This window comes from Carettochelys insculpta, chromosome 8 (assembly GCF_033958435.1).
Source record: "Carettochelys insculpta isolate YL-2023 chromosome 8, ASM3395843v1, whole genome shotgun sequence".
Taxonomy (NCBI): domain Eukaryota; kingdom Metazoa; phylum Chordata; order Testudines; family Carettochelyidae; genus Carettochelys; species Carettochelys insculpta.
The window spans coordinates 10,930,536-10,957,295 of record NC_134144.1 but is presented as its reverse complement, the minus strand read 5'-3'; the positions used below and the strand labels follow the sequence as shown (position 1 = coordinate 10,957,295).

General features: G+C 43.9%; 1 protein-coding gene across 4 annotated transcripts in view; it reads left to right on the top strand.

The window, feature by feature from the left end:
* The window catches only part of PARD3B (par-3 family cell polarity regulator beta), a 614,980-nt gene that overhangs the window by 570,764 nt on the left and 17,456 nt on the right, over window positions 1-26,760 (top strand). For 2 of the 4 annotated variants that reach the window (XM_075001346.1, XM_075001345.1), the window contains one exon: window positions 21,559-25,952. The exons of the other annotated variants lie outside the window; for them this stretch is intronic. In XM_075001346.1, coding sequence (XP_074857447.1) covers window positions 21,559-21,919 — 361 coding nt within the window. In that variant the 3' untranslated portion in view covers window positions 21,920-25,952. Of the gene's footprint in view, window positions 1-21,558; window positions 25,953-26,760 lie in introns of those variants that run through there. 4 annotated transcript variants of the gene reach the window in all.

The window sequence follows — 26,760 nt, the reverse complement described above, 5'->3', positions numbered from 1 at the left end:
TGCACGTTTATGGAACAGGAAAGAAAAACATATGACAAGAAAATAGAAAGGTAAGTTTTTTTTGTTGGCCATCTTAAGAACATTACAAGCCACGTGAACCTCAGGAACTAAAATATTGTTCTGATTCATAACAAAATAAGGCAGTGCACATGGCACAAGTATAAATGATACTTCACACTAGGAATGCAAAATAAAATGGAATGCCATTGAGAGAGAAACAGACCCATACAGAAGCAGAAGGCATCTTAACAAAATTGAAGTCAGTGGTCTCCAGTGATCTCAGAGGAGCCATGGCCATCTTGTGGGGAGAGGGCTTATTAGCGATGAAAAGGTATTTAGTTTGGTATCGAGCAGGATTGCTAAAGAGGTTAATATAAAAGCAGTTGATAATGCAGCTGTTATTGATGTCATGCAGGGGGCAGTCCAGGATGTCTTTCTTTGAATAGCTGAGACCATTTTCTAATATGTCAAGACAATTTTCTAAATTTTATTTTTCATCTATCTTTTTCTTCTTCTGTGTATGCATCCAAGGTTCTTTTATTACACCTATCAGCACAGTACCTACGTGTGGTATTTTCTAAGGACCTGCTTCTGTCCCACTTACATTGAGAAATAGCAACAAATTATACTCAAGTTAATACGAAGATGAGCCAATGGCAGTTGAAATTACTGGAAATAGTTCCTCTGACTTCAGGAGTTGGATCAGGCTTAAATCCTCTCATGGAATAAATTCCTTCATTTCTTCAACCACACAGTAAATTCCAGGATAATGTAATAAACTCTAGAGCCATATACCACACAGAATTTACACATTTAATTTTTCTTATCTACAGTCTGCCTGCCCACTCAGGGTTATGCCTAACATTTCAGCCTTTTAAACAGTGGGTATTTTTGGCTTTTTAAAGAAAAGAAATTTCAACAGCATTCCATCCTGCCTTTCCTGAAATATGAATCAAGTAAAACTGGACTGAAATTATTGTGGATGTGGGCAAAGCTCTTGTCCAGTGTTGGTAGTGTTCAGATTAGTAACAGTACTGGACCAACAGCATTCAGATCCCATATCATTTGGCTACCCAGGGGAGTAACACATGCTGGCTACGTCTACACGTGAAGCCTACATCGAAGTAGCTTATTTCGATGTAGCGACATCGAAATAGGCTATTTTGATGAATAACGTCTACACGTCCTCCAGGGCTGGCAATGTCGATGTTCAACATCAACGTTGCACAGCACCACATCGAAATAGGCTCTGCGAGGGAACGTCTACACGACAAGGTAGCACACATCGAAATAAGGGTGCCAGGCACAGCTGCAGACAGGGTCACAGGGCGGACTCAACAGCAAACCGCTCCCTTAAAGGGCCCCTCCCAGACACAGTTGCACTAAACAACACAAGATCCACAGAGCCGACAACTGGTTGCAGACCCTGTGCATGCAGCATGGATCCCCAGCTGCCGCAGCAGCAGCCAGAAGCCCTGGGCTAAGGGCTGCTGCCCACGGTGACCATAGAGCCCCGCAGGGGCTGGAGAGAGAGCGCGTCTCTCAACCCCTCAGCTGATGGCCACCATGGCGGACCCCACAATTTCGAAGTAGGGCGTTATTCCCATCCCCTCATAGGGTTAGCGGCTTCGACGTCTCGCCGCCTAACGTCGATGTTAACATCGAAATAGCGCCCAACATGTGTAGCCGTGACGGGCGCTATTTCGAAGTTAGTGCCGCTACTGCGAAGTAGCGGGCACGTGTAGACACGGCTGCTGTGTCCCATTATGCCATTAAAGAGGGTATGTCTTCACTACAGGGAAATGGGATAGATCTTCTGGAGTTGAATTCGGCACATCGAGTAGGGACACACTAAATCAAATTCAGAGGGTGCCCTGCTCTTCGTGAGGAGTAAGGGAAGGTGATGGAAACATTTGCTCCCATTGACCTCCCACAGTGGAGACTGCGTAGAAGCTCAAATTGAGGTATGTTGGCTCCCACTACGTAATTTATGTAGCTGGAGCTTGTATCTTAAGTCAGCCTTCCCCTTTAGGGTAAACCTGGCCAGAAGTTGAAATCCCTACTTTCCTGTATTTTCCAACATTCACTTCTGGCCCTGGCAAAATTTGGGGCTTTTATTTTGAATTTTTAAAACAATTATATATATGCAGATTAATTCTTTTGAGACTTGTACAAAATGTTTTACTAAGGGTTTTCTTCAAAAGGTGGAATAAACAAAATACGAGATGGCAGAAAATGACCTAAAGGGTTTATTGATCCTAATTTGGGATGATTTGCGTAACTCATTTCTGGCTTGAACCACAAGTAATGACAATAAGTAACATGGCCATTTAAAACTCTGGAGTTTTAAATAACTGTGTATTTTGGAAACAGTAAATAAATTAAAAGCTTAACTGAGTCTTTAAGCAGTGTTAGTGTCTTGTTGCACTTAAAATCTTTACGTACCACAGAGCAAACTTAAAATTCAACAATATCCAGTTAAGTAGGTGTTGACCAAATTCGTACTTGCTACTGACTTTAAGCTTTATTAAAGTGGGCTTCAATTTGCTAGCATATTGCTCCTTTTTTGTATGTTTAAAAGCAGAGCAGGAAGTATCCCGTTTTGGTAAATATTACTTTTAAAAGAGTTAATCCACTCCATTTAATGGAAAAAGGGAGAGAGCTTTACTTCGAGATGACTCCAATAGGCGTTGATTTACATGTTACTGCACTTGATAGAGAGGTGACAAGTAATGTGAGCTGGGTGTTGTTCCTCTGGTCAGCATCCTCTGTGCACGAAGTAATTGATATCCCATACTCTTGCAACAGCTGAAAAAACAAAGCAGAACATGGAAACATGTCTACTACATTACAGCCATAAAGGAGTGAGAGACAGAAGGTGTTACACTTTAATAGAAAGTGAATTACGTACCCATTTTGTTCCACTTCAGATGTAATTCGACAAGGAGAGTGTGAACTGTGTTGTAGGTTTTGTCAGACTGAGCTTTGGAAATTGGCAGCCAAGCATAGTGAAAGAGAAGAACTCGTAGTATCAAGCCTGCGTAAAAAGCCCTGTTGTTAACAGTAGGCTTTGAGTCAATGGGAGGTCCTAACATACTTAATAATAGAAGCCTTTTTTCCATTTAAAGACAAAAAATAGCCTTTGTTGTTGAGGTCAAAAAAAGTACTTTGCGGTGCAATCTACTATAAGTTGCAACAAAATCTGGCAAGCAAAAACAATCTCAGTTGAAAAAATCTGGCAAGCAAAAACAATCTCAGTTGAAAATCTATTAGAACAACTTTTTACACAGATCAGCATATCGGCACATTGTGTTCATATGACCGTATTTCACCCCTTTTATTGAGACAGATTTGGCATTTTCATTAAGAATTTGACTCCATTTATTGAAAAATAGTGAAACAAGATATATACAAAAAGAATGGCATGTGCACTTTTTCAGGACTATATGAGTCTTAGTTTAAAAAACATAAGTTAAGAGCAACTATACTGTCATACTGTAACAAACAAGTAGTGATTCATACTGCATATACAGAGCAAAACCAAAATAAAACCATACAGAATTAACACAAGAATATTCTAATGTACAAAAATTGGCATTTACACCACATCTAACAAACCCAAAACACACAATACACTTTGCAACTATATATATAAAGGATAAAATATTCAACGTTGCTTGTTTTCAGTATTGTAGTTGTGCTTATCCATGATACAAGACCTAAGAAAGTTCAAAAGCTTGTCTCTCTCATCAACAACAGTTGAACCAATGAAAAATATTACTTTACACACCGTCACTTTTGTTACCAAGGCATTTCTGAAAATTGTACCAGAGATCATTTTACCTGTGGCTATAATACAATCACCTATGCACTGGAATGTGAAAATTGTTTAAGGTAACATGCTAATACTACCCAAGAGTTTGTGGTAGAAAGAGAAGAACAGTGGAGCCTAGCCAATTGAAACTCCAGGGAAATTTGTGTAACTAGAATTTAATTACCCAATTGGAACTGAGCGAGGTCTAACTATAGGATTTTAGGCCCAAAAAAGTACTTAAGCATATGTGTAACTTTGAATAAAAGTTTGATATTTGCTAGGAACTGGGTGCCTTTGAAAAATCCCAGGCTAACTGCACGGTTAAGGCCCTTCGTTTTCAATTTTTACTGATTTTTACTGAAAAATACCTTTGTTCTATAAAGCTACTGTTTGTTGTTGGTTTTTTTTACTGAATTTCACCAAAATGTTGACCACTCAGATACATGAAAATATTAATTTTATTAAGAAAATCCAGTATATTACATTTAAGTAGATGCGTTCATGTTACTAGTAAGCTAGTCTAAGTGAAAATTTGAGTCTGTCTTAAAATAAGGCAAAGTTGTGGAAGACATGTATACGTACACATACATATGTGTAGGTATTATTAATATACAGTTCATTAAATAAAGCACAGTATTGAATTGCTTTTACTGTCAATACTCTTACTTTCCTGTTGCTTTTTTTCGACTCCCTCCCCCAACTATCCCCCGATATTAACTGAATTAATTAATTTTTTAATTTTTGTAAGAAACACTAATAAATTCCCAGGAAATGTCAATATAAAAGCTGAAAACAAAGGCCTTTGTGCCTATTATAAAACTGTTTGGAGGTTCAATATGTCTGAATCAACATTGCTTAAAGTAACTTAGCTTTTGCCTCTCCCAGGTTTTTTGCAATTTGAACTGTGCCTCATTAACATTGCATGACTGCAGTATGGTATTTTCCATTTAGCATTGTAAACAGTAATGAAACTAATTATTTGCTAAATTCTGTGACTGTTTTTTGGAGCCACTTGTTAGCACTGTTAATGCAGAATTTTGTTTAGTAACATTGGAACGAGTATCAACCCTAATGTCATCTTAGCGTCATTCCTTTGTGTGATGAGCAGGCTGCTCTCTTTTCTTTTTTTGTTATCAGACATCTAAGGAAGGCTCTGTTAGTGAGAGATTACTCCAGTGTTTCCTTGGTCTTACAGAGATTTCATCAGAAATGTTTCTTCTTTTTTAATGGACAATGGAAAATGTTCAACTGTCCGTTATTACACTTTTGTCCACAGTCTGCAAATATAAATGGAAATTATAATTACGTCTAGTGTTCGAGCACAATGGCAATCACTTTAATCCCAATGTGGAAGAGGGAGGGGGGGAATCAATAAAAAAAAAAAAAAAAACTGATCTTTTCTCCTTGGGCTTCTAATTTTCAGTGGCATCAGCTTGCACCGGAAGTGTTAAAAGTTTAAAAGGACTTCCGTGGTACACAGAGAGCCACATTGCATCCTTAGAAGTAACACTTTTTTGTCGAATTCCCATGTGGGAAGCAACAAGAAGGTTCTTTTTAAGTGTTTGTGAAGTGATTCATAGTATGTGGAATGCTCCACATTTTGATCCTTTGCTTATTTAAAATGGACAGGGTGGGAGGATTAAACATTTAAACTTTTCTCATGGAAATATCATTTACTACATTTGGTCCTACTGATGGGTCTGAGCCAAAACCACAGGTCAGATCAGAACAGAACTCTCCTGAACTTTGTGAGAGTACAGACTTGGGTCTGAAAGTTTCAGCTGATACTTTGATGGACTGTACCAATTCCAAAACTCAGACCTTGTAATTTCAGGGATGGGTGTTCAATCAAGATCTGAATTTTGTCATGTTAGCTCATCTCGAGATCTTACATTTAGAATCTTAAAACCTGGGTTTTAACAACTTCTAGTAGCACAGACTAACAATAAGGCACGGCACCAAGTGTTCTCTTCTGCAGCTTTGGATCCACTTTTGCCTGAAAAACAGTGCTTTAGAAACCTGGGGTTTCATTTTGTAAAATGTATTCAGGTTTCTTTTAAATATTTATACCAACAACTGATGGGATGTGGAAGGAGCTTCCCTATTTGGAAGTTTTGGTCTGATACCTGTGTTCTTAATTAAGTTAGATACAACATCCAAGAAATATAACTAAGATCCAGTATGTGCAATATCCTGTTCCTTCATGATCGCATACAGAATTCCAGAGTTCAATGAAAATGTATTTGAGAGCATGAATATCATTCTGCTATAGTCTTTCTTTCCTTAGGAAGAGTAAAATGTTGCAAAACTCAGTGTAGAATGGGATTTCTTAAAAATCCCTATCTGTACTTTGAGGGATATACCTTCTCCCTTAGGTTATTCATTTTTGAGCCTTAACAACTAGTACTTGCTTAGGACTCCCTGGATACAGATATTTCATGAATATATTTGGTTCTTGTATTCTGACTATAATTTCCCCATTAATTTATACAACTTTGTTCCACATTTCCTTGCATTGTCCTCCCTGCCTGTACCGGAGATGTTGTATACAGCCCTGCAAAGCATTCTTTCTACTCTGCCTCCCTCTGGGAAGCATCCTGATGCTTTTTATGAACATCCTGCACAAAGATACATTGCACCATATAGTCTAAAAATATGTTGCACTCCATTGTATTGAAGTGACCTTTGTTATTTATTAGTAAATCAGCAGACTGGAAAACTGTGGCTTTAAGTTAGCTATTTTAATAGGCTTTTATTGCCATTGATGATTTCCTTGATTTAAATATACTCAAGCAAAGATAATTCTTTGATTGGTTCATTATGTTAAAGATCTGTTCCAGTACTAGAATGTAATTCTTTACATAGCAGTTGGCAAAATTGAGAGATTCCTCCTTTAAACCCCTCTGAAATATATTCCAGATTCTTAACAGATTCAACTAAGGAGAGCCTGTCCTGTTTCTGTCGCTTCCAGGCAAATCCCACTGCTGTTCTTGGCATGGTGGGTCATGTACACAGTGGTTCAGGGGGTACACATCTTATAAATGAAAGATAGATCAATGAGGGTGTGCAAGGTGGACAAGGAATAGAAGACGTGTCTAGGACCAGTGTGCTCTGTCCTACGTATATTCAGTGGCTGTTGCACCATGTGGGCTGAAAGACATGAACCTCTCTATCTAGTTTGCAGGGAAGGTTCCCTCCTTTCCCCACTGTCAACACACCTGGTGACGACACCTTCCCCCATGAAGCCTAATACTTAGGAATATGCACCAGATTATATGGTTGCATCTTACTCTTTTAAGCAAGGATATTACAAGCAACAAAATGAAAGAAATACTCCCACAGTGTTAATGTGGAGCGTTTTAACCGCATTAAAGTCAGTGAACAGGCCACATTGCTTGTATATATCAAAAAGCATTAAAGTTAATGTCATGTATAGTAATAAAAATGCTACATGTGCACAAAGGGCTGAGTTACAGTTGCTTGTGAGAACTAGATCTTGAACCTCCTGAATTTTGGGCAGCTAAAGTCTCAAATTAACAATGCATTGGGTTTGTGTGTGTGTGTGTGTGTGTGTGTGTGTGTCTCGCATGCACGCGCATATACACAGATGTTACATTGTAAGGGCTGAGGTGGGATTTGAAGAATTAAATGGATTCACAGCTGTTTCTCAATTTTCAGTACAGTGTGCTTTCTGCTACCAGAATTAGGTTCACTAAATCTTCTTAATCTAATCAAATAAGCAGACTGTCCTGTGCTGCCATTTTGGAGACTAGCAAGAACTTTGCAAACACGAGAAACAATTGAATAGTAAGTTCACACTTCATCACGCTGCTTAACAAACTGGGAACAGTTACTGGCACACAGTATTTATAAAAGGCATGCAAGAGACAGAGATTTCAGGCAGACATGGAGCACAAAAGCACATTCCACAGAGCCATGGGTAAACCTCTTACTAGTCATATATCACTACAACAGGATTACAAGCTTCTAGTTCTGAATCCTGTCAGTGTTATTCATTCACTTCTAGCTAACTTTTTGCAGTCATTAGGGCCATATCTTGGTTCTTCCTCAACTGCAGTTGCATTGTGGAATGGGGCAGGAATGGGGAGAAGGCAGCTTAAAGTAGTCTATGTCCTGAGTGATCTTCAGAGCTCTGCTCTGTCAGGGCTACTTGTGTCCCTGGGGTATGGGGAAGGGTTAAGGTGGAAAAGAGCTTGGATCCATCACTTGGCATCCACAGCAGGTGGTGGCATGTAAACACAGGCATTCCTTTAAATCATCCTGTGTATTGCACTCGCTCTGGTATCAAAAAAGAGCTACATCTGGTCTCATCTGAATTAGGCCAATTGGTCATAAAAATCACAGGCCTGGCTCTGTAATTTTGAACCAAAAAAGGGACAAAGGGTAACGACTCCCTGAAGTCTACTGGGAAACGAGCTGTTGACTTTTCCTGAAAGGTGCTCGGATGCTATGGGTAGTGGGTATACAAAAAGGGTAATTTTACAAGCAGTGTACAACTTTTAGCTAGACAGTATCCAGTGGCGCTGCAGGCCCCAGGGCAAGGTGGGAAGGAGGCCCAGCTTTGCACCCTGGAAGGGGCAGGACCAAGGACAGAAGGGACGGGGGCCTAGTGCATTCAGCCCTCAACACTGCCTGAACTGCGGTACTGCCCCCCCCCCACTTTCTCCTCCCGTCTGCATGCAGCAGTGTTGCTGCAGTAATTCCAAGTGGCCTGAGGGCAACTGCCCCACCACCCCATTGGCAGGACTGGTAGTGTCCAATCTCCAGTTCTTCCCCCGATGCTGCCGCGCTTACGGTAGTGTTACAGTGGGCGATTTTAAGAGGAAAGCCAGCTCGAACGCAGCTCAAAAGCATCCCAGCAACAAGGACTGCTTCAGCCACGTGGTTGTAGTAGCCTCTAGGCCAGGTGTGTCCAATACGTTCGCCACTTGCCCCATGTGGCGAATAGGATGCTGTGTTGTGGCTAATACGGGGGTGGCCAACCTGCAGCTCTGGAGCACACACCCCACCACTTGGTGGGAGAAGCACGTGGCGGCCCCACCAGTGTCTCCAGCAGCTCTGGTGAGTCACTGTCATTGAATTAGAATGGAGGGCTGGAGGTTCCTGGCTCTGGGGAGGGCATTCATTTACAGTGAGGGAGTGCTGGGGGAACCTGACTCTGCAGGAGGAGGATGGCATTTATTTAGAGCTAGTGGAGGGGGCTGGGAGTGCCTGGCTCTGTTAAGTTTTGTACAATATAAGGTGGCACACACGGAAAGACGACAAGCACAAGTGTGGTGATCTTTGAATTCCCATTGGCCACCGCTGCTCTAGGCAACACCACAGCTGCTCTGTGTGCTGTGCTGTGCAGAGGATTCCTGTCCTCAGTCTGTGAGATTCCCAGCTCACAGGTGCGTGCTGATTCCAGGATGTAGCCCCTGTTATTTAGGGCCAACCTTGAGGAACCCCTGAAGTTTATAATCTCACTTGTGAGTGCAAATCGAGTAGTTGTCAGGCATAATTATCTGATTTGCCTTCATAGATACGGAGATTTGACTTAAACTTGAATTAAACCCTTGTGCTCCGGATGGAGCATAGGTCATATACAAGTTTCCTCCACTTAACTCTGTCTCGGGACAAAACTTGTAGCTGATTTCTGGAGTACCTCAGTTGTTTTCTTTCAGTCTCAGATCTTCTCCACCTTGTCCAAGGTCTTCCTCTTTTGTGTTTTCCTTGCAGGAGATACGGAGATTTACACACCTTGTTAGTGCCTTAACTGCAGCTGTAAAATTATATGTCCAGTCACTTATCCTGTTATAAACCTTTAGATTTTAATTATTGTAGCTGATGTTTTCTGACTGGCTAAAAGAGGAGCAGTTTGTGCTGTGTTATTGGAGCACAGTGTGCTGAGGAATCTATAGTCTACTCACCCATTTACATCTGCTGGTGGAAGTAAATGTCCAGAATCAAACAAAATGCAAATACGGAATGAAGGATGAACTTACAGTTCTTTTGAGTTGTTAAGGAACAGATAAATAAATCAGAGCCTTGGAGCCAATGCGGGTTGAAATAGCATATAAAGAAAGACAACAAAAAAGCTTTTATGCAGAAGTAACTGTCAGCTTCTGTAGGACTTTCAGCTTACGTTTTACTGGAAGGAAGAAAAAATAAAACAGGACATCTCAGGCTATGTCTGCACAAGGGAAAGGCAGTCGATTGCAGATACACAACTCTAGCTATGGCAATTGCGTAGCTAGAATCAACATATCTGCAGTCGACTTATGTTGCCATCCAACTCTGAAGAAGGTCGACGGGAGAGTTTCTCCCATCGACCATCCTTACTCCTCACATCTCACAAGGAGTACAGAGGTTAACCACAACTCCTGAGAGGTCGATTTCATGTGTTCCTACCAGACGCACAAAATCGAACCCTGGAAGATTGACCCTGAGTGGGTGGATCTTCTGGGCTACTCTAGCCGTAGCCTCAGTGAGTTTAATTGAATCCAGAAACAAAGAGAATTGGAGGGGAATAGAAGTTACCATTAATTCCAGTTGGGTCTCTCCGTTATGTACTGATTTTAGCACCCAGATTGTACCACGTGAGGTATAGCTGACAACCAGGCTTCATCATGCCCATGGTGGGGAAACTACTAGGAGAGCTTTTATTTAGATGAAGGAAGATTTGTTTTGTTTTTAAATAGAAGCTTGGCAAATAACATTAATGGCCCATTCTTAAAGGTTTTACGAGCAGGCTGAAGATCAGAGAGTATGGTCAGATCTCAAAGGCAGAGTAGCGAAAACCTTCGCTTGGGTTGTTATTACTCATGAAGAGGCTTCTAATGACGTCTGTTATTTGTTGAAAATCATTTTAACGCCACAGTTGAATAATCACTGGGCTTTAAAACCATTTCATGTGACGAATGGAATGGAATGAAATTTGGTCTTAGAGTCTTTCCGAGTGCTATGCAAAAGGGGTTTGATACTTATAGTTCAGCGAGCATACAATCAAAAGGAGGAACTGTTACATGTTCAGCAGTAGCTCTCATGTGGTCCTGGACATTACATACAGCTTTTGTGCCTTTTTAATAGATTTTGGATAGGGTACTGGGATTACCTACCTAAAAGCACCTTGGCCCCTTTAAATTTCCCCCTTGGCAGAATCCAGAAAAGCAGCAATACTGGGTAGAATACTGGACAAACCTGTGTGCTATTCTGGTTCTTCCACTGACTTGCTGTGTAACCTTGGTCATGTCACTTGGCCTTCCTGTGTTTCTCTTTCCTCCTGTTACCCTTTCTCTGATTTCTCTATTTAGACAGTAATCTTTTGGGGATGCAGACTGTCTCTTACACTGCTTAGCACATTGGGACCCCAATATTAACTGGAAGCCTTTAGAGACTCATGTAATACAAATGACATCATCCAGAGAGCAACGAAGGGTCCTGTGGCACCTTATAGACTAACAGAAAAGATTTGAGCATGACCTTTCATGAGCACAGACTCACTTCATCAGATGCTGGTCTTGGAAATCTGCAGAGCCAGGTATAAATAAGCCAGAGCAAGGGTGGGGATAACAAGGTTAGCTCAGTCAGCAAGGGTGAGGCTTACTACCAGCAGTTGATCTGGAGGTGTGAACACCAAGGGAGGGGAAGCTGCTTCTGTATTTAGCCAGCCATTCGCAGTCTTTGTTTAAGCCTGAGCTGAGAGTGTCGAATTTGCAGATGAATTGTAGCTCAGAAATTTCTCTTTGGAGTCTGGTCCTGAAATTTCTTTGCCGTAGGATAGCTACTTTTCAGTCTGCTACTGTGTGGGCTGGGAGATTGAAGTGCTCTCCTACGGGTTTTTGAACATTGCCATTTCTGATATCTGATTTGTGTGCGTTTATTCTTTTACGTAGAGACTATCCAGTTTGTCCGATGTATATAGCAGAGGGGCATTGCTGGCACATGATGGCATAAATTATATTGGTAGACGTGCAGCTGAATGAACCCACGATGGTGTGGCTTAACCAGATCAGCCACACCATCGTGGGTTCATTCAGCTGCACATCTACCAATATAATTTATGCCATCATGTGCCAGCAATGCCCCTCTGCTATATACATCGGACAAACTGGACAGTCTCTACGTAAAAGAATAAACGCACACAAATCAGATATCAGAAATGACAATATACAAAAACCCGTAGGAGAGCACTTCAATCTCCCAGCCCACACAGTAGCAGACTTAAAAGTAGCTATCCTACGGCAAAGAAATTTCAGGACCAGACTCCAAAGAGAAATTTCTGAGCTACAATTCATCTGCAAATTCGACACCCTCAGCTCAGGCTTAAACAAAGACTGCGAATGGCTGGTTAAATACAGAAGCAGCTTCCCCTCCCTTGGTGTTCACACCTCCAGACCAACTGCTGGTAGTAAGCCTCACCCTTGCTGACTGAGCTAACCTTGTTATCCCCACCCTTGCTCTGGCTTATTTATACCTGGCCCTGCAGATTTCCAAGACCAGCATCTGATGAAGTGAGTCTGTGCTCACGAAAGGTCATGCTCAAATCTTTTCTGTTAGTCTATAAGGTGCCACAGGACCCTTGGTTGCTGTTACAGATCCAGACTAACGCAGCTACCCCTCCGATCCTTATCATCCAGAGAGACTTTGGTGTAACATCGCTTGCAATAGTGGCAGTGAGGCACCTGTTCAGTATTTGTCATCCTTGGGTATGAGTCCAAATCTAAATGTAATATTCAGCTGGGTCCTGAGCTTTCTTTTCTTTTGGCAGCTTGAGATGTGACAGCCTATTTTTTTCAACTAGATGTTGAGTCACTTTTTATTGTATTGGGCTGATAATACTGAAAATAAACCTCTTACATAACCTTCATTTGTGTAAGGGTTGAAAACCCCAAGATTTGTTATAGAAAAATGTATGTAACAGATTTTTCTACACACAGAATGTAACCTGATTTTTTCCCCCAGCACAAAATCTCCACTGGGTTCACGCTTTCTCCCTCCTACCCTACGTTACAATAGTCAAGGCAGGCTGGATAGGATTCCTGTTAATGCATAACTCCCTTGATTGGTCAGAGAAGTTACTTCAGCGTGCTGCAACATAGCGTTACAGGAGACTGAGAACTTTTGTCTCAATAGCAAGCTTTCAGTTCATGCTGATCTAGAAAACAGAAGGCCAAGGGGACCTGAAAATGTAATCCAGGCCTTTCACATGATAATACGTGGAGGTTCCCAGTGCAAGAGACATGACTACCTATTATTGAGACCAGGTAGCTGAAGCCAAGAGGTTAATGACTCACATGGCATTATTCAGTGTTGAATAATGAGGAACATTTGAAATGACATATCTGGTAATGACTTGCCACTTAAGTCTCCAATCCGTTTAAGACCCCTGAAAGCTTGAAAAGATCACAGAATAGAACTGTCTTGCTCGATAGGCAGCTCTTTATTCCATGTACCCCACCAGAGGAGATTTACCACGCTTGAGAGCATATGAACAAAATGAGAGGCAGCAAGCTAGGAAAGATTACAGAGCAGTTGTCTTGTATCTGTATCAGGTACTTAGAGAACGCCACCCACTGTGATTGGATTTTTTGGGGATATTTAATTACTATGGCTCCTGATATTTGTGGACAGAGGTTTTGGGGGAAGGGGCCATGGCTTTTGTACCCAGGAAGGGATTTCCAAAAGTTGGCTAAACTCTCTCCACTGCAGTCAATGGGAGTTTCACACTTACTGTCAAACAGGAGCAGAGTTGAGCCAGTGCTGAGTGTTTTGTGAAAATCCCTCCCTAAATTCTCGTGCTGACCAGACTAAAGCAGTTTGTTCCTATTTTCTTTTAGAGTCTCAGAACAATGGCCCTTAAGGTGGTGCTCATACATATAAAAGGGATGATTAAGCTCCCTAGGAACACCTCACATCATGAGTTACTGTCATCTCCTGGTAGAACTTTAAAACATTCCTTCAGATAACTAAATTCACTTATTGTTCTTGCTGTGCTTCTTTTGACCGATGTGGAGAGTTGTCTTCAGGAGCTAAATTCCCTGTTTTGGTCCCAATATTGAGAAGCCCGAGGCACCTGATAAATATCTCCAACTCTTAATAAGTTCAGTAAAAGCTCTGGGTGCCCAGCTCACTCTATTACAGAAGGTTTGCAACCTTGAATGTCCATTCTATATAATCTCTTTGTGGGACAGTGATCTGTTTAATCTTCCCAGGGTACCACATTGTCCTTATCTAAAGGCTTTTTGCCTGCTCCCAGCCCCCTTCTGCCTGTCCGCAGGGGTGGGGATAGTCAAGCTGCAGATCTTGGCCCCTCATGCCTGTCCATGGGCGGCGGGGGGGAAACAATTAAGGCGTGGTTCCCAGCCCCCTTGCTTGCCCTGGAGGGGGGGCAGTTTGCGTCATGGCTCCCAGCGCCCCCTCCTGTTCACTTGTCCTCGGCGTGGGGGTCCAGGTCAGGCCCCAGCTCCCAGCCCTGGCCTGAGATCTTGGGGAGACAGATGCCACGGCATCCCCAGCACAACCCTGGACTGGTCTGTGGGGTGATCCAGAGGGGGCCAGGAAGGGCCATGTTCCAAGTTCCAGAATGAGTTGGGGATAGCAGGCGATGAGGCAGCTGGGCCAGACAACACTGAAGCCAGAGGCATTGGGCCTGGGCCTGGGCTGGGCCTGGGGAGGGCTGGCTCTGGCCCCAGCCCGAGGTCCAGGAGAGTCAGAGGGGGCTGTGGGAGCCAGAGCTCAGCTGTGGCCCTGGGCCTGGGCCTGGCCTGGCCAGAGCTCCAGGTGGCGGGTGGGGGAGGCTGTGCCCAGGGTCATGGCTGTGCCTCTTTCCCCTGTCAGAGTGGTAGGTGGGGGAGGGGGCTGTTGTGTTTGGCCCCAGCAAGAGTGGAAGGGGCGAGGCTTGGTGGGGCCACTTTCCCCAGCCCCAGTGTGAGCTTGTGGGTGGGTTGGGGGGACAGGGACAGGTTTCCTGTCCCTAGCATTTTGGGAGGGAGCTAATTAGAGGGGCTGTTGCAGGGGAGCATGAGGGCTCTCCCTGTGGGGCGCAGGGTGGGGCACCTACCTGTCTGGAGGAAGGCAGGGTCAAGAGACCCATCTCTACGTGGCCACTATGTTCCTGCTTTGGCTGCCCTCCGTGGTCACTCTGCAGTATGGCTGTTCCCTGTGCTTGCTGCCCCCAGTGGTGAGCCTGAAGTACGTCGGCCTTCTTGTCAGTGCCCCTCCCCCTCCATATGCTGGGAAATCTTGTGATTTCAGGCATTTCCCACTTTCCAGGCACAACCAAACCCCGACCTTGGTTTACGTTAGGCTAGGAGGAAGTGGCATCCAAATTTTGTGGCCATAGCTCTTACGTTTTAAGAGAAGATCTTGAAAAAACGTGTTGCTGTCGACAGGCAAATGCTCTCTAAAGTATATAGTAAACTAAACAAACACCTATTTGGGAATTTACCACTTTATCCTGGTTTCTAAAATATATTCAAAACTTGAACCCTTTTGTCACAACAGCACAAAAAATGTGCAGACAAGCTCTCACACTAGGGTCATTCAAGGGTAACGATTGAAGTTAGAGACATTTCAACAGTGTAAAGCTGCTGTGGAAGGAGAATCAGGCCGTAGGTATGTACTCTGTGTCCACAATTTAGCCCTGTATGAATTCCCAGCAAACTGCAAGGGACCTCACCATACAATCCAAAGCAAGCACAAGTAGCAAAAGTAGGTATTTTTTCTGTCTTTTTTTTTTCCCCAGTAATATAGGTCATGAAATTATCATTATTTTTATGAGTCCACAAACCCTATAGAAATCGAAGCTATGTAATATACATTGCACAGTGTTCTGCTAATTCTGTCCAACCGCATTCGTGCCTGCACCAGAGCGGAGGGTCTGGTAACTGGAAACCTGACGTGAAAGGAATTCCAAACACAGCCCTCCAACTAAAAACAGCTCTCTTTGCATGGCGTGTGCTACATGAGACCCTCGGATTGTATTAGTTTACGTTATCTGATTTTTTAGTCATGCATTGTTGATAAAAGAACAGGAGGAGAAAGCACCTCCACTAGCTCAGCCCAGAAATAATCTGTGTGTGAGGTTAGTGTGACATTGCTGGACATCTGCCTTCTGCTGAGAGGTACAGCCATCTCTCACTGATGGCTACAGCAGACCAGTGCCTTGTGCTGCAGTTTCCTCTTCATGCTGTGATATAAAAATTGGTTTCATTCATCTTTTTTAAATGCAAAAAAACATTATCTTAACCCATAAATGTTGGTTTGAAATGGCACAGAACATTTGTTTTAGGAGTAACCAGCCTGCAGAATGACAGATTTTAATGAAACTCAGAACCATGCAGTGACTTTTTGAAAACCTGCATTGACTTTTTAGGGATATGCACACTGAATAGTAAGCTACTGAAACTCTTGGTGCTACTGCCTACAACCAATGCTGCTTTCTCTGTTACATGCCAGGACTTCATATATCAGAGAGAGAGAGAGAGAGAGAGAGACTGACTACATTGGAGCCAGGATTTTTAAAAATATGAGTTGGAAATAGTTTTAAATGCAAACTCTCAGAAGAAGCACCTCATATGTTGTTGTAAGCTTGTATGCCTCATTTAATTCCTCGGTCTGTTCTTGGTTTCTATGTTCTTCTTTGTATCATTTATATAAGTAGATAGGGACCTTATTACTGAGAAGAAGCAATATTCCACAGCGATGCATATAAAGAGAGTCCTCTGCTGAGATCCTGGGACACAGACTGGGTCCTGTTTTCTCTGGTGGTGTAATCACAGCCTTGTTGCCTCAAGCTGTCACCCAGGATCTCTCTAAGGCAATGGCTACACTACACAACTTTTATAGACATGGCTGTGTTGCTGTAGCTGTGCTGCTAAAAACATCCACCATGCTCCAAGCATCAGCCTCTTTGTCATCTGGGGAGTGCTCCTGCTGACAAAGCCCTGCATTTTTCACCAGCATTTTTCACTGGTTTGCCATTTGGGGGGCTGCGTTTTTTTCTAAATACCCCTGAACCACAACTGTTGCCAATGAAGTGCCAGCATAGACAAAGCCTCAGTCTTGCATAGACTAACCAGTACAGGAGAAAGTGCAAAAGAAGATGAAGCCAAGAAAGGCGTTTCCGTTAACTACAGAATATGCGACTCTTTGAGGTGTATCTCAACATGTGCTTCCCTTCAGAGTAGGAGGCGTGTTTTTCTCACTTGCATAGCTGGAGGCATGTCACAAGACCCAAGAAACCAGAAGTTGAACAACTGAAAGGGGAACTACTTGTAGTACATATGGCACTTTTCTTATTGACACCCATTTAACTTGAGTCACTAAATTAACATTTTAGAAAAAGGGAAATCTTCCTTAAGGATTCTGCTCTTCTCAGTTAAGTTGTAAACAAACCCAAAAGCTCTTTGAGATCCACAGCAAAGACAGGGAATATTATTCTAGATATTTCTAAGGAAAAGAAAAACCCGGTCAGGCCTTCGTTATCCATCAAAGGAAGAAGAAAAGGGCACAGGCATGGTATTTTAATCATCCTTTGCAGGTCACCCTTACAACCAGAGGTCTATTGGGCTCCTAATTACAGAAATGGATCACAGTTCCTAACTGATCAGTTTAAAGGTCAACCAGCACGCTCTGAGCCAATAGGTTGAGGTTGAAGCATGTTATTAGGACGCACAGGGAAGTTTTCATTACCTCTGTCTCTGCCTTACCTTCTCTGTGAGAGAGGGGAATAGTATTTCCCACCATCACAATTCAATAACCAGGCTTTTAAAAGGCACTTTGCCTACATCACGTCACTATTTGGGGAGTTTTCATGCAGCTCTTGTGACTTGGTTTCCTTCCTTGGAGATGGTGCTCCTGCCTTCTCTGTTTCCACAACTTCCTTAACAAGAAGTATATTAATTTAGCTGGTCCTGAACCTTCTGCTCCCAACCATCAGTAAAAGGCTGAACAAGATCGGCTCCTTCCAGTGCTGCTGTGTAAGTTCCCCATCTGCAGCCAGCCCTTAAGCCTACCGGCCCCTAGGTCAAACAACTAACCAGAGAGCAAACAGCTGAAGGTCACAACAGCACAGCATGTGCTCTTAAGGGACATGCTCCTAATCAGGCCCTTTGGAGTGGCTGGACCTACTTGACCCAATTTGTTAGGTTTGGATGGGTCCCGCAGGTCATCGATTTTCCACTTCAGGTTGTTGATCTGACCCACAAACTGTGGGTCACTGGGGAGGTGTGAGGCAGTGTTCTGAACTCTGAACCCCCCCAGGAGCTAACAACAACAGAGCAGGAGAGGAGAGGAGAAGAATTTCATTAGGTCCTGTGCCACGAGAAAATGCAGAATTGCTTTTCTACTCAGAAATGAATGCTGTGTCCAAGGGGCTGCAATTGTAATGGTGTTTGGTTTGGCTTATGGTATTTTTTTTTCCCAAGAAAAGTAATAACATACACAAGCAGACTACCTAAGGTCAGATGAAAACTGAGGTGCTACGGAGTAGCAATGCATTCACTCGCTGGAATCACCTTTATTAGACAGTGCCCCTCCCCCCATCCACTTTTACGCTTGTGAGCACAGATCTTCCTGGTGTCACTTCAGGTGCTGGAGGTTGGTGTCAGAGTCGGGGGCTGGGGGAGGGGGTGCCTTAAAAAACTGACTTTTGGTCCACTTTAAAAAAAAAAAAAAAAAAAAAACAAGAAAGGGGCTGGTCAGGGTTGGTTAAACTAGTTGTGCTTTGCCTTTCTTTGTCTTACAGACCCTTAGCTGCTGGATCGCATCACTGGGAGGTAGGAAGTGGGAGCTCCAGAAAGTGCTTTGAACAACCCTCTCACTCCCTTTAATGCCAGCAGGCCTGGATTTCTAAGCAAATCATGCATGATAAGCCAACAGGCGTGAAGGTGGCTGGGGCAGGGGAGTAATAGAAACAGTGCTTAAGGCCAGAAGGGCTCATGAGATGGTCTAGAATGAGTCATTAGGGAATAGTTCAGTTTCACCATCCAGGGTTGCTTATAAGTAGGAACAATAGCCTGAGTCATCCCCTCCACTTTGCTCAGAAATCCCCTGGGGAAGAGACCTGGACTGGCACAGCCACAAGGACCCCATTGTTGAGTTTCCCTCAGATCATTCTCCTCAGGGCTTCAGCAGAGGCAGAGTTCCCAGGGCTCTGGTAGCCTTCCCAGCCCACAAAGACTGCCTTTGAGCATGCGTTGCTCTTATCCCACGTGTGGATAAAGCTACAGAAGTATTAACACCTGACTTTTCCGAAGGGGCTCTATGAAGGAGATCTGTGCCTAACCATTCCTTTTCCATCCTCCAGCTGACAGTCCCTGACTCCATAGGCATTTGTACGCCACCCCACGAAAAGGTGACAGAGGACATAGAGAGGGAATGGGTAAAACTCTGCCTGGGTAAAATTGGCCATCAAGCCTGATCCCAGTACTTTTATGGTTGAACCTGTTTTCTTCCTTACCAGGTGTTACTCTGGAGGGTTCCAGGTCCCAGTACACTCAATGCTCTGCAAAAGAAGCCATTCCCTATACTCTGCTGCAGGGATGGTCAATAATTTTTGCAGAGGGGCCATTCTGTGAATTTTTGTACTAGTTGCAGGCTGGCTCTGGGCTCCCCTGGCAGGGGTGGGGCCTTGGGCAGAAGGGATGGGGCTGGGAAACACAGAGAGAGGCAAAGAGAGTGTGTGAGCATGAAAGAGAAAACTCTGAGAGACAGACTTTGGCCGTGACTACATGTGCCCCTCCCTTTGTCTAATGAGAACATTTAAGAAAGATTATATTAAAACATAGGAGCATTATCTTGACAAACACCTTTTCTCTCGAGTCTTGGGCTTTGTCTACACTAGGCAAAGTAAGTCATCTGCAGATGCGCAATTCTAGCTACAGCAATTACATAGCTAGAATCAACCTATCTGCGCTCAGCTTACTTGGCTGTCCATACTGTAGACGTAGCCTCGGAAAGGGAAACTGATATCTAGTATGACACACTAACATTTGTTCTCTTTCTTTTATTCCTTGACACACAACTGCTTCAGCTTTAATTTCTCTTGCACTTAAACACAAGCTTCCAGTTGCAAGATACACTGTGGACGACTCATCAGCAAGTCTTGTCATCGTTCCTACCGCCTCTGATAGAGAAACCTTTTGGCTCGCGGTGGAAATTAGACTTTGTTGCAAGGCCGAGGTGTGAGAGCAGAGATACCAGCTGTCTGAACACACGTGTGGGTTATGAGTCCTTTTAGTATCTCAGAGGGTGGCTTCAGCCCCATCAGCACTTTGCCTGGACTGTCTCATGAAGAAACTGGAGTGCCTGTCTTTTATAATGTTCTGTTTTTAAAGCAAAAAGTCTCTGGGGATCGCAGGGTCCTAAAAGTCCAAGGCCTGGAATTCTTCCTTTCTCTCTTTCCATTTTAAACAGGAAACATTTGCACTAAGCAATTCCAGGGGGAGTGTTGTAGGTTCATTTCAAGGCAGATAATGTTTGTTCGTTGCCTATGTCGGTGATTTACCTCATGGGCTTAAATGATTGCAGCAGAAAAACACATGTTGTGTTTCACTTCATGCAAAACAATTTCCAGTGGCATCTGGGAGGGGAGCACAGGTTAAGAAATGAGAAGTATGCTTATAAAATCGCTGTGTGAACAAAAGAGGACTTGGCAGAGGAAGTGAAAGTCATCAGCTAAATTGGACATCTAATATGTGTTACATTAGAGGGTTTTTAAATAAATCCACACAAATGTATTTAAAAAACAGCCAATGAGTTTAGCCCTCTGCCCCTAGAGTGGGTGTAACTGATTTACATTTTTCAGTCTTCTCTTTGGGTCAAAACGCCTACAGTCCTTCTATTGGCTTCTACTCAGGCAAAAAATTCCACTGAAGTCGATCAGAGGTTTTGCACTAGTGAAGTACAAGGTACATTTGCAGTCACAAGGGTAAAACTGCTAATTGTGCGGATGCTACAGTGACCTATCTATGCAGAATGATTATTTTTGCCATTTAAAATTATCACATATTAAATCACTAGGGAGAAATATCAATCCCTTATTAGCATAAATCATAGAACTTAAGACACAGAAAAGTACGAGAGGATTTTATAGAACATCCACTGGGATTCCCTTCACGTTACTTTTCCCACGCACCGGAGCTGGCCAAATCCGTATGGATGCAGACAAGTTACAGAACAGACTAACATCAGACTCTCCCACTCACAGGGGGGTTTGAAACCTCACTGGTGCAAGCCCATTAAACACAGACGCTGCATCCTCAGAGTCTGGTGGTTTCTTTCAGGAGTTCCAAGATTCCTCACTCTAGTGATCTGGGAGTTATACGAGTTAAAAGAAAAAAGTGAGCCAGGGCTGGGAGGTGTGATTATTTGTGCACTGAAGGCTTAGGGCCCAAACTCATCTGTTTATCCTCAGGCTAGATAAGACACAGTCAAACACACATTGTTACAGGGTCTTTGTTTCCATTATGGCAAATGGATCAAGAAAGGCTGGCTTTGTGAGCTGCGGAATGCTTCCTTTGTCCATGGGCCTGGATGTCACAGCCCAGTGTCCTGTGTATTAGAAATACTGCAGCCTGCAGCTGTGAGGGCTTTTTCTTTTACTCTCAAGCTCTGCTTTGACTCATCAGGACAAGTCCCTGGCATTTCCTGTCCCACATTAAATGCAGAGCTTTACCTACAGAGTGGCACTGGCTAGGAAGGCTACTTTAATTATCTAGATGTATTTTCTTCCTCCCCAGGCGTGGACCTGCAGAACCAATGGAGTATTTAACAGGGCCCCGGGTGATGTACAAAGAGAGAGATCTCCCATACTACCAAGGAGGGCAGGCTGCTGTCCATCCCGCAAAAGGAAACTACTCTCGTTCACAAGACCTGAGGGCAGCAGAATTGCGGCACCCGCAGTATTACCCTGCTCAGCAACTAACCCCACAGCACAAGGGGCCCCTCCGTCAGGACGTCCCACCTTCACCTCCCCAACCACACAGAGCACCAGCGTACAATGACCTGAGCAGAACCAGACCACGTGGGAGCAGCCCAGAGCACTACCAATATAGACATCAGGAGTCCAGGCAGAAGAATCCCCTGACTGCAGCTGTATAGCCTAAAATTGGACTTTGTCGACATGGGCCAGGATGAAGGATTTCTGCCTTTCTCTTTTACATGGTTGGTCCTAGCAAGCTTGACTGCATGTAGGGACGGCTCCTGAACTGGAATCGTTCTTTCTGAGCCAGCCTCAGGATAGGTTCATAGGAATCTTGGGCCATATCAAATTAAGATACAGTGTCTTTAAGGTACGCGAGTGACCAGGCATTCGAATGGTTTAACAGTGGCTGAAAAGTAAGTGTGACTGTTCTTACAGCTCAGGGCTATTGACCACAGCTATGCACAGAACACGCCCTCTGTAAGAGACCAGGGATATTATCACGAGTCCATTTTGGATCCACGCCACAGGAGTATTATATCAGAGCAGCCTTCTAGTGACCTGACATATGTATTCTCTGCCTAGAGCTATGTCCAGTGATGACTTTACAAAGGAGTTCCATGCTGCTCCACTCTCGCGCTAACGAGCAGTTTAAAAATTGGAGAATGCTATAGTCAGTGCTGTTTAATCTCGCCTCTGTCTTCCTCCTTCTGCTTGTTTGCTGGAGCGTGCATCTGGGAGCCCTCATATTTAATAGTTCTGTATCAAGTTTATTTGCTTTTCATATTGCAAAGGGTACAGTCACACTCATACTAAACTTCCTCAGCCATACGTGGGCAGTTGGGAGAGTATTCGCAGAACTACCAAACAGGATAGTTAGTGGAAAAGGCAATCACCTGAAAAATGTGTCGGTCTGTCTGTACTTGTGTGTATGTATTCTACAGTGCACAGCTCTTAAATGTAACGCCTGGGGGCCAGATGCTCAGCAGCTGTCAATGAGTGTAACTTCCTTGACTTCCGTGTAGCTTCCCTATCTATACCAGCTGAGGACCTGGCCCCAGGCATGAAGTACAGTAATGCCATTAAAGTTGCTATTCCATACAGTATTCAGAAGGACTCGGCAGGGCAAATTCGGTGCCTTCCTCCGCTCTAGTCAGGTTTACATAGAGGTGTCAGCTGGCATATCAGTTAATGAATTCCAAGCCTGCAGTACTCAGCTTCTGTCCTATTCTTCTGCTGTCACCATGCCCAGCTCCTGCCGTCTGAATTGTCACCTGTTAATGTGGGGCGGGCTGCTGTTCATTGTAAAGAAACTCAGCCTCTGGCAGTGCCGGGTCAGTGCTAAGTGCCAAACAATGCCAATTCCCATGGCAGTGATTTGCAAAGCAACTGGGAAAGGTGGGGGAGGAGATTTTAGGCTTTTAAAAACAACAGGAGCTGGAGAAGAGAATGAAGCCATCAGAGGAGAGAAATGTTGGGGGGCTAAGAGACAAGGGATAAGGGAAATGGTTTGAAACAATTAAGGCTTTTTAAAAAAATTAGGTGAGGAGAGAAGCTGAGGCGGATGGGGAAAGAGAAGACAAGGAGGACAAGTGAGGAAGGAGGGAGAGAAGATAGGAGAGGGATCTATCTTCTTCCCCCTGCTCTCCGCAGGCATTAGATTAGGGCTGCTAGGCGTTCTCTAGGACCAGGGAGTGGGAAGGAAGCAGCTCTGAGGCAGTTTGAAATGCCCCTCCCAGCCATGCGACTTCTCAACTCCACAGACACTTGCTACCCAGTCTAACCAGGTTTCAGCTGTGTGCATGCTTCTCTCAGTGATTTGTCATGTGAAGCATCACTTAGGGAACCCCGGAGCCTGTAACCAGAAGCACATTTTAAGTAGCTTCTGAGTGTCCAGAATTCTTCAAGCTCTGCCTTTGGAAGCGAAGAAGCTAGTTTGAATCCCTCTCCTCTCCAAAAGAGGCCTCAGACTTGACTTGGCTCACACCCTCTTGTGTGCAGCAAATGCACCAGGATTCATTTCATCGGTCACTTCCCCGTTACAGATTACATGAAGGGTCCATTCATCTGGTGCATTATCCCTTTATCCTGATAAGGACTCATGCAATCTCTAGAGCCTGGTCCATGGTGAATATGGATCGCTCCTAGGTTTGTACCTCTGCTCCCCAGTCATCAGATACATTCCCCTTCTGCTCGTAAACGCCTATGTGTCGAGTACTTCCTGCACAAAGACGTCTCTGAACAAACTTTCTCTGCTGGGCAGTATATTCAATTAATACAGATTTGCCAACCCCAGGATTGCTCTTAGCATATGAAGGGTGATCTAAAGTCAAGCAAAAACCAATTAAAATGCTTTGCTTTCTTTGGAATACAGCCCCAGACAGATTTGATCCAGCAGTAAAGAAACTCATGCATTTGTGACAGTGGCTTGATCAAGCCAGACCACAATTAAGAACAGCTCTGAATATAAGCTATTGCCTCATCATTCATTACCCACTAACCCTGCAAAATGCTCCACCGCACAGCACAGCTTGCGGAGTTCAGTTACAGTAGTTCATGAGCCTGGGCCAGATAAAATGAGGCTGACAATGGCGTTGAGGCTATTTATGACCTTTGAAGGGCTTCCTCAGTTGTCTCTGGATAACCTGAAACCTCCTGTGAAAGCTCCCATTGACTGCAATGGCACCACTTGGTTAGGGCACACAGATCAAAGAAGCACCTTCCAAGTTGTTCATCTTTCCCAAAAGGTTACACAGAAGAGACTTTTTTAAAAAGTAGTAGACATGAATATAATATATATGGGTGCATCATAGGCTGCTGGAAGCTATGAAGAAGAAAACTTCTGATCTTGTTGGTGGACAGGCACGAAAGGTATTCTAGACCATCTTCTTAACCCATAGGGCTGGACTGGGAGAACATTGCAATTGGCTTATTTAATACCTTGACAGGGTCCGGTATTTGCAAAGTATAATATATAACAACTGTAACTATAGTCTGCTTCTGTGCAATGCAAAACGTATGATTTTAGCACCATATTGTGGAAAATATGTACCGTGCAAATTTCACGAGGTGCTACAACTGACAGTTGAAAATACACCACTTGCAAAATCCAAAAGAGCCGTTAAGTAACAGGTTGCTCTTTTCTCCATATGTCCATATGTTTTGGAGTGTTACGTGTCTGAAATGCTCTTGACATGTAGTTGCCTCGCACTCCCTCATCAAAAATGTGCCAAGCCAGCAAAAAACCTTCCTGCCGGGAGAGTTTGCAAGGATACCGCAGGTTGCCACAGGTGCCAGAATCCTGTGCATTTGCAAAGGGGCATGAATCAAGATTAAACAAGAGCAGGCTGCTTGCATGCCAGGAGGGCTGCTGTGACTCCCTGAGCTCCTGGGCTGGGCTGGCTGAGTTGCGGCCCGTGTTTCTGATTCTGGTGAAGTTCAAGTTGGACTGTCTGTGAAAGATTTAGAATTAGAAACCGGTGACTTTGAGTGACCGCACACTAGTGATCCACTGACATTCAGACCTGTGAGGAAACATTACCACTGTGAACACTACTATTATAAGGAGGCTGTGTGGGCACTCCTGCATTGGGCCTTTTAGAAAAGGGAGGGGACCCAGGAACAAAAACAACACTAGTTGTTAAATAACGCATGCAGCCCTAAACACCAGCTCACACAATGTCCCTTACTAGAAATTGCTTCACATGCTGCCTAACTTTTGTATAGAGTGAAAGTTCTACCTCCTCCTCCTTATAGACACCATCAAAGATTTGGTTTTCAGAAAGCAAGACGTTCTGAGCGACTCCCATCTGATTACTCTTCTGGGGTCTGATCCTGGGCTTTTCCGCTGAGCTGCTGTTGCTCATCTCCTCCCAGGATGAGGCCTTACCCTGCAGTCTTGATTGCAGCTGTTTGGGAGAGTAATCTTACGTACTCCGTCTGGAGAGCGCTGTTTACTATCAACATATAAACCAGGATGTTTTTATAAAAAGTCATTTTTTCTATTTTTTCTTGGCTTTCTTATGATACCTGACTATAGTTTTTGTACGCGGAATAAAAAAATATTATGAAATCACTGGGGGGATGAGGGGAGGATTCAACACCAAATTTGAAAAAAAAAAAAAAATTGGTACCACAAATGATTTTTCTTCATTGTTATATACAAATATATAAATTTTACCTGTTTTATTTTGCATTAAAATAAAGGCTTTGAGACTATAAACCACCATCTGTTTGCATGTTGATTCTCTCGCCTCTTTGCACTTCTGAAGGCATTATCTTCCGGGGTTGTGACCTGGCTTGGTCAGGATTTACGGGACCACCTGGCACTGCTGCAGGAAACTGTGATAATGGCTCATTAAACTTACCTGTGATTCCTTCAGAGCCAGCTTTGAATCAGTGCCCTGGTGCAGTGGTAGGAGATGCTCTGCTGTTGGATGTTCCAGGTGAGTTGTAAAACAAAGGTCCTGGTCCCCAGGCACTTTTTGCAGAGATGTTAGCTCAGGGTCCAGTGCACCGATGTCTGATTAGCTGCTGTGTTTAAGCGAAGACGTGTTATGAAGGAAGCTATAGCAGAGGTTGTAGAAGAGGTGCAGCAAGCAGGAGACCCTCAACTAGAGGAAGGGTTTTGAGCTGGAAGCCAGACCCCGAAAACCGAGCTCCAGCTAGGAAGGGCCAGGAGTGGCTTCATGAACAGCAGGCTGGGACAGAACAAGAGCTCTGGATGTGGTAGAGGACTTTGGAGCAGACAATGTGAGCTGTCAGTGGGAGATGTGGTGACAGGCTTTATTCTGGAGCCTTGAGCCTTGTTCTTGAGCTGTCCGTGTTGTTCCACCAGCTCTAGGCAGGGGTGATATCAGCCATAAAAAAGCCTGTGTGGTGCTCTTGGGGGCCTGGAAGATGGAAAACAGAAGCAGGGTGCCGCAGAGCTTCTTGGTCAAAAGGGGTGGATAAGAGGTAGTCAAGTCTGTTACTGCCATGTCCAAATTCCAGTGTGGGCAGCTACATTTGCACTACCCGA